Consider the following 10,654-nt stretch of genomic DNA (forward strand, 5'->3'; position numbering starts at 1 on the left):
GGGGGGGGGAGGGGGGGCTTCTTTCAGTCGTTGTTGTTTATCATTCTTCTCGTGTGCAGCTTCCTTCGCTTCGCACCATCAGCCTTCCCCTTTTCGACACAAGCCGCTTGGCAGTTAAGACATGAGAGATGCCACGGGGGTGCGAGAGAAGCTCACTGCCCCACATATATACAAATACACGCGCAGAAACAAAACAGTGGTGCACCTCAGCCTCCTCTCCCCCAAAACCTCCCCTCCCTCCCTCACTCACACTCCGGCTTCCGCTGCTGGCGGCGCCTCTTCTGCCGCTGCTCAATCAATGTGGCAGCAACCACAGGGCCCACCATCCTCCCGTCATTGCGGCTCTTTTTTATTTTCCGCCATCACCGGCCACAAGGGGAAAGGAAAAGCAACAACAAAANNNNATGCACATAGGCACTGGAGGAACAAATGATAAGGAAACCACCTCGTCTCCTCCACGTGTGTTCTTTCCCCTGCCTTCTGTGTGTTTGTTTGCTTCTCGCCCCCGCCGCATCCTCCTGCAGTCCCGAGTGAAAAAAAAAAAGGACCGCAATCACGACAGCGATAAACAAAGCAGAAAATAGATGTGCCAGATGCAAACGCCAGAGCAAAAAAAAAACAATGAATAACACATGATTAGCCATGCACATCGTAAATATGGACAAATGCGCATCCATAACAAGAGCGAGCGGCTCAGTGGACACAGGTGGAGAGCCCGCAGATCACGGCAGAGAAAAGAGCCTGAAGGAATATACGGTGCGCACCCAGGAGGCCGCCTCTCCCTCTTCGCCCCAGTCAGAGGCCGCCTTCGTGTCCGCCCGGCTCCCCCCTCCACCAGCCCCCGCGCAGAGAAACGCGGAGGAAGAAAGGGAAAAAATTTTCTTTTTAAAAAAATGAACAGGGGGAAAGAGATGAGGAACATCAGCGGGGGCGGCCTACTCTCGCTGGACGCCCGCCCCCGCGTTTTCGTTTCATAGCTGTTTTTTTCCTTTTTGTTTTGCTTCTGGTTGATTTTATGTTGTTGTTGCTGCTGCTGTTTGCACATGTGTTTGTAGATTCTCTCTCTTTTCTTTTTCCTTCCATTCCCTTGCGCTCTGGCCTTCCACCGCGAATCTTCTTCCTCTAACCTGCCTCACTTATGCTCCACTCTCCGTGTTATTTACGCGCTCACAGTCAGCCATGTGACGATGCGCCTCCAGGGAGTCACTGGCGAGGCACATACCCAGGCGGGTGGGGAAACAAATGATGATAACAATGCTTAAAGGCGGAAAGCAGGGGTCTAAAAGATCCCTCTAGGACGACCCTAAAACGGTCTCTCTCTCTCGCTCGCTCACATCACTGTTACAGACACTTCTTCGCTATATATATATATATATCTATATATATTTATCAAGGACCATTCTTAATAATCTCTGCTGGCCGGTCGCGCAACGCGTAGTGGAGCTGCTTGATCACAGTCGGCTCCACTGGGTGCTTTTCCATCAGCGCCACGGCGTGCTCGACGCCACCGTACACCCGCATGCCGCGGTATCCCTCTGCCTGCATGTTCTTACGCATTAGCGGAGGTGGTAGAGCCTCCGTGTTGAGGAAGGACTTGCTCATATATCTTCCGTTCTCGTGCTCCATGGTGCCACTGAAGCGGTAATCACCATCGTATGTGAGGGCAAGGGTGTAGAACTTGCCCATCACAGCCTCCTTCACGTCATCAAGAACTTTCGTCGGGGTCAACACGGGATTGCTTGGTACGGATAGCTGATGTGCGTCGTTTGCACCCCACACGTATAGTTTCCCTTCATCACTGATGCCAAAACTGGTGAAGGGGCCACAGCCAATACGTGTCATGTGTGCCTGCAGGGCAATCTTCACGGGAACGTGGTGATCCTCTGTGCTGCCAACACCGAGTCGGCCATTAGCACCAAGGCCCCAGGCAAAGATCTCACCAAGTGCATTCAGCGCTAGCGCGTGCCAAGATCCCGCGGCCACTGTTATAATACCGCTTAAACCCGATACTTTCACCGGCAACAAGATGCTGGCTTCGCTATCGGATCCCAACGAAGTCATAAGAAGGTTCTTGGGAACAATTGACGGAGGAGGATGGAGCCCGTTGCCGCAGCACTCAATACTACCCCAAGTGTACACATCCCCTGTTGCGCTGAGTGCCATAGCAAAGAAGCAGCCACATGAGATTTGAATGATCATTTTATCTGACAACCATGTAATTTCCTTTGGCTCAGCTATACGCGTTTTCTTTGGATCAACACCTATTCCACATTGGCCATACACATTGTTTCCCCACGTGAAGACGCGCTGTCCGTCAGTAAGAGCTGCGACGAAAGAAACACCAGCGCTAACTTGTGTGATGACGGTTCTGGAAAGGTACCCAACACGCATAGCGTGTCTTACGACAGGCACTTTATCGGGAGTGAAATCCTTCACGTTGTGAAGATCCACTCCCAGCTGTCCCCATCCACCCATACCCATGGCGTAACAACAACCGCGACGATTCACCAAGATTGAAAATCCGTGACCCAATCCTGCGCACAAGAGTCCTTCCTTCAACTCGATGGCATGAAGTGCAGTTTCTACACCGCGGTGGGGTAATCCAAGAAAAACCATTGTCATATTTTTGGGTAAGGCGAGGGAGAAATTGTGGCAACTTCCACCAGTCATCCAGAGTGTTGTGTAGTTGTCCATGATATGAAATCCTTGTACTAGGCGCATACCGTAGCCAGATCCGACCCCTAAGCCCAAACCAGTGCCATAGGTGATGACATCACCATTATCAAAAAGTAGTACGGTATGGTGGCGACCACATGTAGCCGATAATACTTTTCGATTTTTGGGAGTTTTAATGCGACGACATGTAGTGACCATCATCTCACCGACAACAGCACACTGTCCTCCTTGGTTGTCACCACACACATAGGCTTCACCATTGTCAGTAACAAAGCAGGTGTGGAAGCCGCCACATGAAGCCTCAACCACTCTAGAGGGCATTGTTGTAATTTCCTTTGGAGTAATAACATCTTCCTCACCACCGTGACCAAGACGGCCATTCTTTCCCAAACCCCATGTATACACATTTCCCTGTGCACCGATGGCAACAGCGTGCCACGGCCCTACACGTAACTGTGTTATTGATTTTCTTTCAAGGCATTTGACTCTGACAGGGTCAATGACAATAGTCCTTGACTCGCTATCAGCCTGCACCACTTTGAAGGAACTGCTTGGCAATTGGGACCGAATTTGTTCCTCAGGTCCAAGAAGATTTATGTATCCCCAGCCGTACACTGCTCCTGATGCGGTGAGCGCCAATACGGTGAAATTGCCACAGCCTACCTGAATAATCTTTTCGCCTGGAATACTGCGGCGTTCAGGGCAAGGGGAGCACTGTTGTTCAAGGTTGCGCGAACACTGAGCGTAGTTATTCGCGCCCCAAAGGACAATTTCTCCACGCCGCGATAATGCCGCAAAAAAAGCATAGCCTCCTCTCACATCTACAAGAACATCTTGTGGTTCAAATTGCGGTAATTCAATCTGCACAACAGCAATTGGAAGACCAACCTCGTTGGCAGTAACAAGAGGGCACATATTCGGATTGGGCACGCCAAGCTCACCCCAACTCCCGCCACCCATCGTAATAAGTGTCCCGCGACATCCCAGCCATACGGAAGCCATTGAAGAACAACCTATCCTCAATGGCTTGTCACGGCCGCCAATCATGAGAGGGGTAACCAAGTTAACGCGTGAGCCTGTACCAAGTTGGCCTTCTCGGCACAAGCCCCACCCAACTACCACACCGTCCTCATGAATGAATCTGCGGAGGAGGCGGTTCACCTCTCCTGAAGCACTGCGCAAATCCGCATAGGCATCAGCCAAAGGAGCTTTTGATACGTCCATGGGGCACCAATATGCACACTCCTACTTACAAAAGCTTCTGTTGTTTATTTCTATCTGTTTAGTTCAAACGAGTAAAGAGAGGATATGATGGAAGGCTATACATATGTAGACAAGTGCACATACAGAGCAAGAAATAGGTTAGGAAGAGAAACGCCGAGGAGTTGCCGCCACCCCGCACACACACTCACGTGTTCTGAGATAGAAGAAGAGGGGAATCCGCATTACCTACATAATTCCCACTCTGTCTTTGTCTCTCTGCCCACCCACCCCCTTCAGAGCATCTTGTTATGCTCTTCAATCATTCAAACTCCTCTCTTCTTTCCTGTCGTGTTCAACAAACTCAAGAGCACCACAGTGAATACGAAGAAAACGTGGTCTTTTTGTTGTTGTTTTTATTTTTGCTTTGCCGTTCGTTCAGCAAAGGCGCACAAGCGTGTCACGGTGTGGCAGAGATGAGACAACTGCCACACAACCGGTATTTGCAGTACGAGGCGCCCCCCCAATGTCCGTGGGGGACATGGGAAAAAAAACGGGCCGCTACGGGAATTGAACCCGTGACCTCCTGTACCCGAAACAGGAATCATACCACTAGACCAAGCGGCCGACGTCGGCCGTCGGGCCATTTCGCTTGGGGTGGGGGGAATCACATCGCCCTTCCTCCGCCAATTCACTTTTTTTTTTTCTCTCCTCCTTCGTCTTCGCCTCCCGCCGCGCCTCTTCACGCCCGCGGCGGTCGCGCGACAAGACGCGTCGGGGCGATGTGCACATCGATGTTGCACGACTGCCCCTCCTCGTTGTACGCGTGGAGCTGAAACGTGCCACGCATCACACCAGAGGGCTCACATAGGCTCGCACCGCTCTCGTACGTGTGCGACTCCCCGGGTGCCAACATAGGTAAGTTGCCCCCCACACCAGGACCAACGACTTCAAGAACGAGGCCGGATTCTGGATTGAAGAAGACCAAATGACGTGAAAGCAATTGAACATGCCACTTCTTTTTATTTCGAGGCGGACTGTAGTTTCGGATGGAAACAAAGTAGCGAAAGATGTACTCCGTCTTTGTGTCACCGTCAAGGGTACTTGAATCCGTGCTATCGGTCTCATCTTCATCTGGAGTGTCATAACCTTCGTCACCTGTAACATCACCATTTTCGTCAGTCTTTCTCGAGCACACGTAGTCTGTCCGCAGTCTCACTTCAATATGGTCTGTTACCGACACTGTGTGTATAGGAATGGAAGCGCACAACAAACCATATTCCTCACTTGTGATATTAGAACTACCTAGTACCAATGGACCCTGTCCAGCGGCACTTCGGAATGGGCTAGTAGTAGCAGTAGCAGAAGCACATGTCGACGCAGCCATGCAAAGCATCGCCTCCCGCATTAGGGGAAACTTGAAGGTAACTCGTGTGTTTTTAGGGTGCATGGGTTCAGGAGGAATCATGTAGCGGTAAGGAGAAAGTTGTTGTGGGTTTTTGCACACCAATACCTGACGTGAAATTTTTTTCAAGTTATGGCTTATAGAACTTTCAACCAAGATCGTTCCCTCACCCAAAGAAACCCCCTCATCATCATCATCATAATCATTGCCATCATCACCGTCACAGTCTTCGGAGGCGGGCGTCACAACTTCACGTTTCACATGTTTCCCTGGCATCCTGGCTAACGTCTCACCGCCCTTGATCTCTCTCACCGACGGCGACGCCGACGCCGACAAAGCACTCTGTGGTGTCGTGTCTTCTCCTTGCCTCTTCACAGCATAGTAGGGCGTTTTGGGGGGCACTGGTACTGCTTCACTGAGCCGCCTGAGTGCATCAAATCCAGAGGCCAGCCGAATTGATACTCTATCACCTGCGTCACCAGTAATGCCCGGACGCAAAAACAGAGATCGCACGACTTGTTGAGGTGTGTCACCACAGCCTGCGGCGGTGAAGTCCTCCATCCTTAGCATGATCCCAAACACGGAGAAACACACCTTTTCAGGTCCTCCATATATCAGAGAAGCTTTGTGAACCCGCTTGAGAACCTGCCGATACGTCGACCTTACCAAAGACATCTAAAAGCCTTTTCTAAACGCCTGAAATGATGATGGAAAAGTGCTCTCACCCCCCCCCCNCCCCCCCGTGGCGTGTGAAGAGCGATCGAAGTGGCAAACAAACAAATAAATAAATAAGAATGCATGAGAAAGATATAACAGACCGCACAACAAGTCGAAGTCAGAACAGGAAGAGAATGTTCAAGAAATATCTTTTCATCGGCAACGCATGCTTGTTTGTTCGTTCATTTATTTATTTTTTGGTTTTTGTTGCTATTTTTTCGTTCGCGTTACAATCCAGTTTATCAGAAATAAAAATAACGACAAGAAAAAGGTTAAAATGTTGAATCACATACACGAGGAGGATGAAGAATTGAATGCTTCACGCGCGTCTCTCCTTTTCTTCGTGGCGTGGTTCATCTGTCACCTTCTCATTTTCAGTTTTCATGGACTGGAGGCAACTCTTCATGTCGTTAACGGCGGCATGCACCTCCTCAGCACTCGGGCGGTCCCACTCCACCAGCACAGCTAGCGTATCGAATCCACGAAAACAACGAGAGAAGAAGCCCTCTGACGGATTACTCCCTGAAAACAACGTTACTCCACAGTTATTCTCCGCCCCTTGATTCGCCTTTGGGACTGACTGTGGGGTAAAGAAGTGGAGGACTACTTGCTCGTCCCCCCGTTGAAAATGACCAGTAACAGCACTACTGCCATCTTCTTTTATCAGCACTCCGCAATTGGAACTAAACGCTGCGTCGCGAACACCACCACAAATAAATGTAGGGTACACTACTACGGATGACTCACTCCAAATACCAGGATCAGTGCTATCTATCGGTGGTTGACCAGCACCTTCATAAGGGTTTACACCGCACTGCCTATTCTCGTTCAAGCCCCAGACAAAAAGATCACCAATGTCGGTAATTACATATGTGTTCAATGGGCCGCACCCTATTCGTCGTACAGCGTGGGCGAACGTTACTATCACAGGAGTCTCCACTACCCCATCGGATACCTCACCATTCCCCAATTGACCATTTCCCCAAGTATATATAACATGATCACAGGAAAGTGCAACAGCATGTGTCATACCTGCCGCCACTTCCACTATATTATGCAACTCCTTCAGTATCATAGGCTCCATTACATTAGATGTTTGGCTGCCAGAACGACCACAATACGAGGCCTCACCCCACGTAAAAACATCACCATCCTGGGTGAGGGCCACCGCGAAAGTGCCACCACAGGCGACTTGGACAACATGCAGATAGTGTAAGGCCACAATTTCACGAGGAGCAAATACGGATGTACAGAGTGGCACAGCTTCACCGTGTCCCAGCTGACCGTGAGAGTTCCATCCCCAACTATACACACGGCCACTAGTGCTGATGCCAATTGCATACGCAAGACCACACTCCAGCGCACACAACTGGACCCGGTGAGGCAAAGACACTTTCTGGAATGCGGTGGTGTTAGGAGCGGCTTTGGCATCACCAAGACCCAGCTGACCCTTATCAGACTGACCAATTCCCAACACTTCACCTGCTTCAGTGAGGATAAGCAAGAATCCATTTCCCCCTGATACGGCACGCACCCCATCTTTCAGAATTGACCGGTTCAGATTGTTTAACCTCTCATCAATGGACTTTCCAAAAGAAGATCCAATAAGCTGCAGAGTGAAGGAACGTAGGAGACCGGATGCCATGCCGTGGGTTGCGCCACTTGCCAGTGACAGAACCAGAAAGCTCTGAAAACAGTGTCGGGGCACTCCAAATCGTGCCCCGTGTCCCAAGCCAATACCACACGATCGCAGAGTCCCACATGTCATGACATCACCATCCTCCAGCAAGATGCACGTGTGCTCACGCCCACACGAGACCGCAATTGCACGTTTTGGTAAGGTGAGAGGTTCCGCAACGGTTCGGGGTGTCTCCCCTCGAAGACCCAGTTGACCACATGTATTCTCACCAAAGACAAGCACAAGTCCTGTCTTTGTGAGCACAGCCGAATGAAAAGAGCCACAGCTAGCATCTATTACCACGTGGCCTGTCAGTGAATCAATGCGGCGCAATTTCATACCACCGCGATCATCACCGTGTCCCAGGCGTCCATGGCGATTCACACCCCATGAGTACACCTCTCCCACCGACGTTATAGCGAGACAATGCCAGGGGCCTGCTCGAAGTGCCACAATCTGACCATGATTAGGCCTAAAAACAACTATGGTCTTTGCACACTTGGTACGGTTCGGGGTCTCTGTTTCTCGAAGTTGTTCAGGAGGCACTGATACACCAAGCATTGAGGACAATCCCCACGTCCCTAGACTACCACAAGAAAATAATAAGGCAGCGAAAAAGCTTCCACATGCCACGTCGGTAATGAAACCACAGCTTCCGGGAATATCCACAGTCACAGGCCTTGGCACAACCTTCAGATCCCGCACCAAGCATTGACCATAGACGTTCTGTCCCCAGACAGAAAGGCGGCTTTTTTCCAAAGCAACTGCTACCGCAAACGCCGAGCCCGCCTCAATCTTAGCCACCTTGTCGTCACGTCGAAGTGTTACACATTGGAAACTCTGTTTATTTTCTTGGATGTCATTACGTACTGGGGATGACATTTCTCTCGATTGTGCAGTCCCCAACTGTCCCCAATCATCGTTGCCACAGCTATACACTTTATTATTAAGTGTTATGAAGTAGCAAGACTGTGCGCCACAGGACATAGCAACCACAGGAACAGGTGGGGTCCACGTGATGGGCCATAGTATGTACGCATCCGCTGGCACTAGCTTCGTCTCTATATTCGGCAATGGATTCGATGCACTGTCGCCCTGCACGGCAACACTAGTCCCCCACAAGAGCAAAGAACATCGATCAAGGTAGCGGGCAAACAAGGGACTCCACTTCTGCTCAAAAACCAACGCTGCACCGATGCGGCGCGATGACGCAGGAGACGTATTCTGAGGAAGGGTCGGTCGCCTATCAGGAATGACGATGTCAACTACAGCTACGGGTAAAGAGGAGGATCCCAAGTATGGATACTTGGGTGTGCAACCCAATCCAAAACGCTTGGCAAAACTAATGATAGGTGTTGGGAACTGCGGCGGCATCCACACGTGCTTCTCCGTCCTGGCGTCAAAAATAGGATTGTGACTGAAGGGCAAGAAAGATGGCCTCTTGGGTAATTCGCGCCAGCGTCGGTTGCTTACTCTGCTGTTCGTCAACCCAGTAGCAGGTCCACGTGGATTACCGCCTCCTCCCTCAGCGGCGTTGCCCCGCGGTGGCGTAACGGGAGCTGGCAGCTCTCTTCGCTCAGGGTGCTCGGTTGCCTCAACGTTCGCCGGCACTGTTAAAATGTCCCCTACGCGAATGCGAAACAAACGAGTTACGTAAATGACAAAACGCATTACGTGGTTCACCATGCCTGGATCTGCCTGATAGAAACGATCCAGATTCATAGCTCGGCAGCCATCTATACCCACACTTTGTAGTGATCTGCGAGGTTCTGCTGCAAACTCCCTCCCATTCACGACTGCCGACATCATGATGCGCAGCATCAACACACACTGTTCCATCGACACCCGTTGGGTATTATTCGCTGAGTTGGATTGCGATTTGCGACCCTCATCGAGAAGCACCTTGACGATGTAATGGTACAGGCGCCCCTCCGTGGCGTCAGCTGACAAAGCGGTTTGTCCCTCTACGCACATCAGAATGCTCGGGAGAACACTGTAATCGCCTTCCACAAGTCGCTGGAAGTAAGCCTGCATGGTGCAGAACCAATTCACAGGAAAACGCTCCTTCCTGCAAGGAAGGCGAGTGAGAACTTGAGCGGGTTCGTGTGCGTGCGACTGTGTATACCTATATGTGTCGTTATAACGTATATATCAGCACTAGCAGTAGGCAGAGAAAGATGAATGGGTGAGAGAAGAAAAAGAGCGACGCTGTTTCACCTTCACTCTTCACCACATTTGCAAAGGCCGCGTAATAGATGAATCCCTATCACCAGCCAAACAATTTAGTCTCCACCCCCAACACATCGCGCTGTGCATGCCCCATCATCATATCATGCCGCGCTTTATTTTATCAATCCATGCCGGGTATGATTCTGTGCTATCAGGCAGCACCACAACCTCGGCCTCGTCACACCGCTCCACCTCAATGCCCCGTGTTGCTGTCGCTGTCAGTCGTACCTCCTGTCCTTTCTCATGATTTGAGTTCATCACATCCGCCGCAGCCATAGCGCTGTGGTAGTCATCAAACTTCACAAATGCAGTGCCGAGAAAGCGTCCCGTACGACGGTGCCGCACGAAACGCACGTCCACTACATTGCCGAACTGAGAAAAGACCGTGGCGACGTCTCCCTCTGATAGACTAACGGCCGCGACACCATCAGACGTAGCACCAGAGGCAGGGGCGTGATCAAGGTGTCGCACAACGATCCACGAAGACTTGCCAAGAAGGTCATGGTACGCCGCGGTGTAGGCGCCCGACTGCCCACTCTGGTATCGCTGCATTCCCTTCTGCATCACACCGACCCACAAAGGTCTGTCCCTTGACTCATGGAATGCAGAAATACAGAGAAGCGTCACAATTTGCTGTCGCGATACACCTCAGCAAAGTCCAGTGTCTTCAAAGAGAGAGAGAGAGAGATGCATCACACATGCAGCTCCACACAGAACAAAAACACAGAGTTGATGTTTCTTTTTTTTTT

General features: G+C 50.8%; 5 protein-coding genes and 1 non-coding gene across 6 annotated transcripts in view; all 6 read right to left on the bottom strand.

Moving 5' to 3' along the window:
- Positions 1-1,389: 1,389 nt before the first annotated feature.
- DQ04_02961000 (regulator of chromosome condensation) lies at positions 1,390-3,900 on the bottom strand (the record flags this gene model as incomplete). Its single annotated transcript, XM_009312373.1, has 1 exon — positions 1,390-3,900. The coding sequence occupies one exon, from the start codon at positions 3,898-3,900 to the stop codon at positions 1,390-1,392; it is 2,511 nt and encodes an 836-aa protein (XP_009310648.1).
- A 531-nt stretch (positions 3,901-4,431) lies between these two features.
- On the bottom strand, positions 4,432-4,503 carry DQ04_tRNA085 (the record flags this gene model as incomplete). The annotated part of the gene is made up of 1 exon: positions 4,432-4,503. It is a non-coding gene; the product is annotated as a tRNA-Pro (tRNA).
- Positions 4,504-4,618: 115 nt separating this feature from the next.
- On the bottom strand, positions 4,619-5,956 carry DQ04_02961010 (hypothetical protein; the record flags this gene model as incomplete). The annotated part of the gene is made up of 1 exon (XM_009312374.1): positions 4,619-5,956. The coding sequence occupies one exon, from the start codon at positions 5,954-5,956 to the stop codon at positions 4,619-4,621; it is 1,338 nt and encodes a 445-aa protein (XP_009310649.1).
- A 361-nt stretch (positions 5,957-6,317) lies between these two features.
- On the bottom strand, positions 6,318-9,710 carry DQ04_02961020 (regulator of chromosome condensation; the record flags this gene model as incomplete). Its single annotated transcript, XM_009312375.1, has 1 exon — positions 6,318-9,710. The coding sequence occupies one exon, from the start codon at positions 9,708-9,710 to the stop codon at positions 6,318-6,320; it is 3,393 nt and encodes a 1,130-aa protein (XP_009310650.1).
- A 291-nt stretch (positions 9,711-10,001) lies between these two features.
- Positions 10,002-10,469, bottom strand: DQ04_02961030 (putative RNA-binding protein; the record flags this gene model as incomplete). Its single annotated transcript, XM_009312376.1, has 1 exon — positions 10,002-10,469. One exon carries the CDS (start codon positions 10,467-10,469, stop codon positions 10,002-10,004), a length of 468 nt encoding a protein of 155 aa, XP_009310651.1.
- An 84-nt stretch (positions 10,470-10,553) lies between these two features.
- Positions 10,554-10,654, bottom strand: part of DQ04_02961040 (hypothetical protein) — a gene marked incomplete at both ends in the record, with an annotated part of 1,140 nt that continues 1,039 nt past the window's right edge. The window contains one exon of the mRNA XM_009312377.1: positions 10,554-10,654. This exon is cut by the window's right edge and continues 1,039 nt beyond it. Coding sequence (XP_009310652.1) covers positions 10,554-10,654 — 101 coding nt within the window.

Source organism: Trypanosoma grayi (genome assembly GCF_000691245.1).
Source record: "Trypanosoma grayi strain ANR4 Tgr_296_V1, whole genome shotgun sequence".
Classification (NCBI taxonomy): domain Eukaryota; phylum Euglenozoa; class Kinetoplastea; order Trypanosomatida; family Trypanosomatidae; genus Trypanosoma; species Trypanosoma grayi.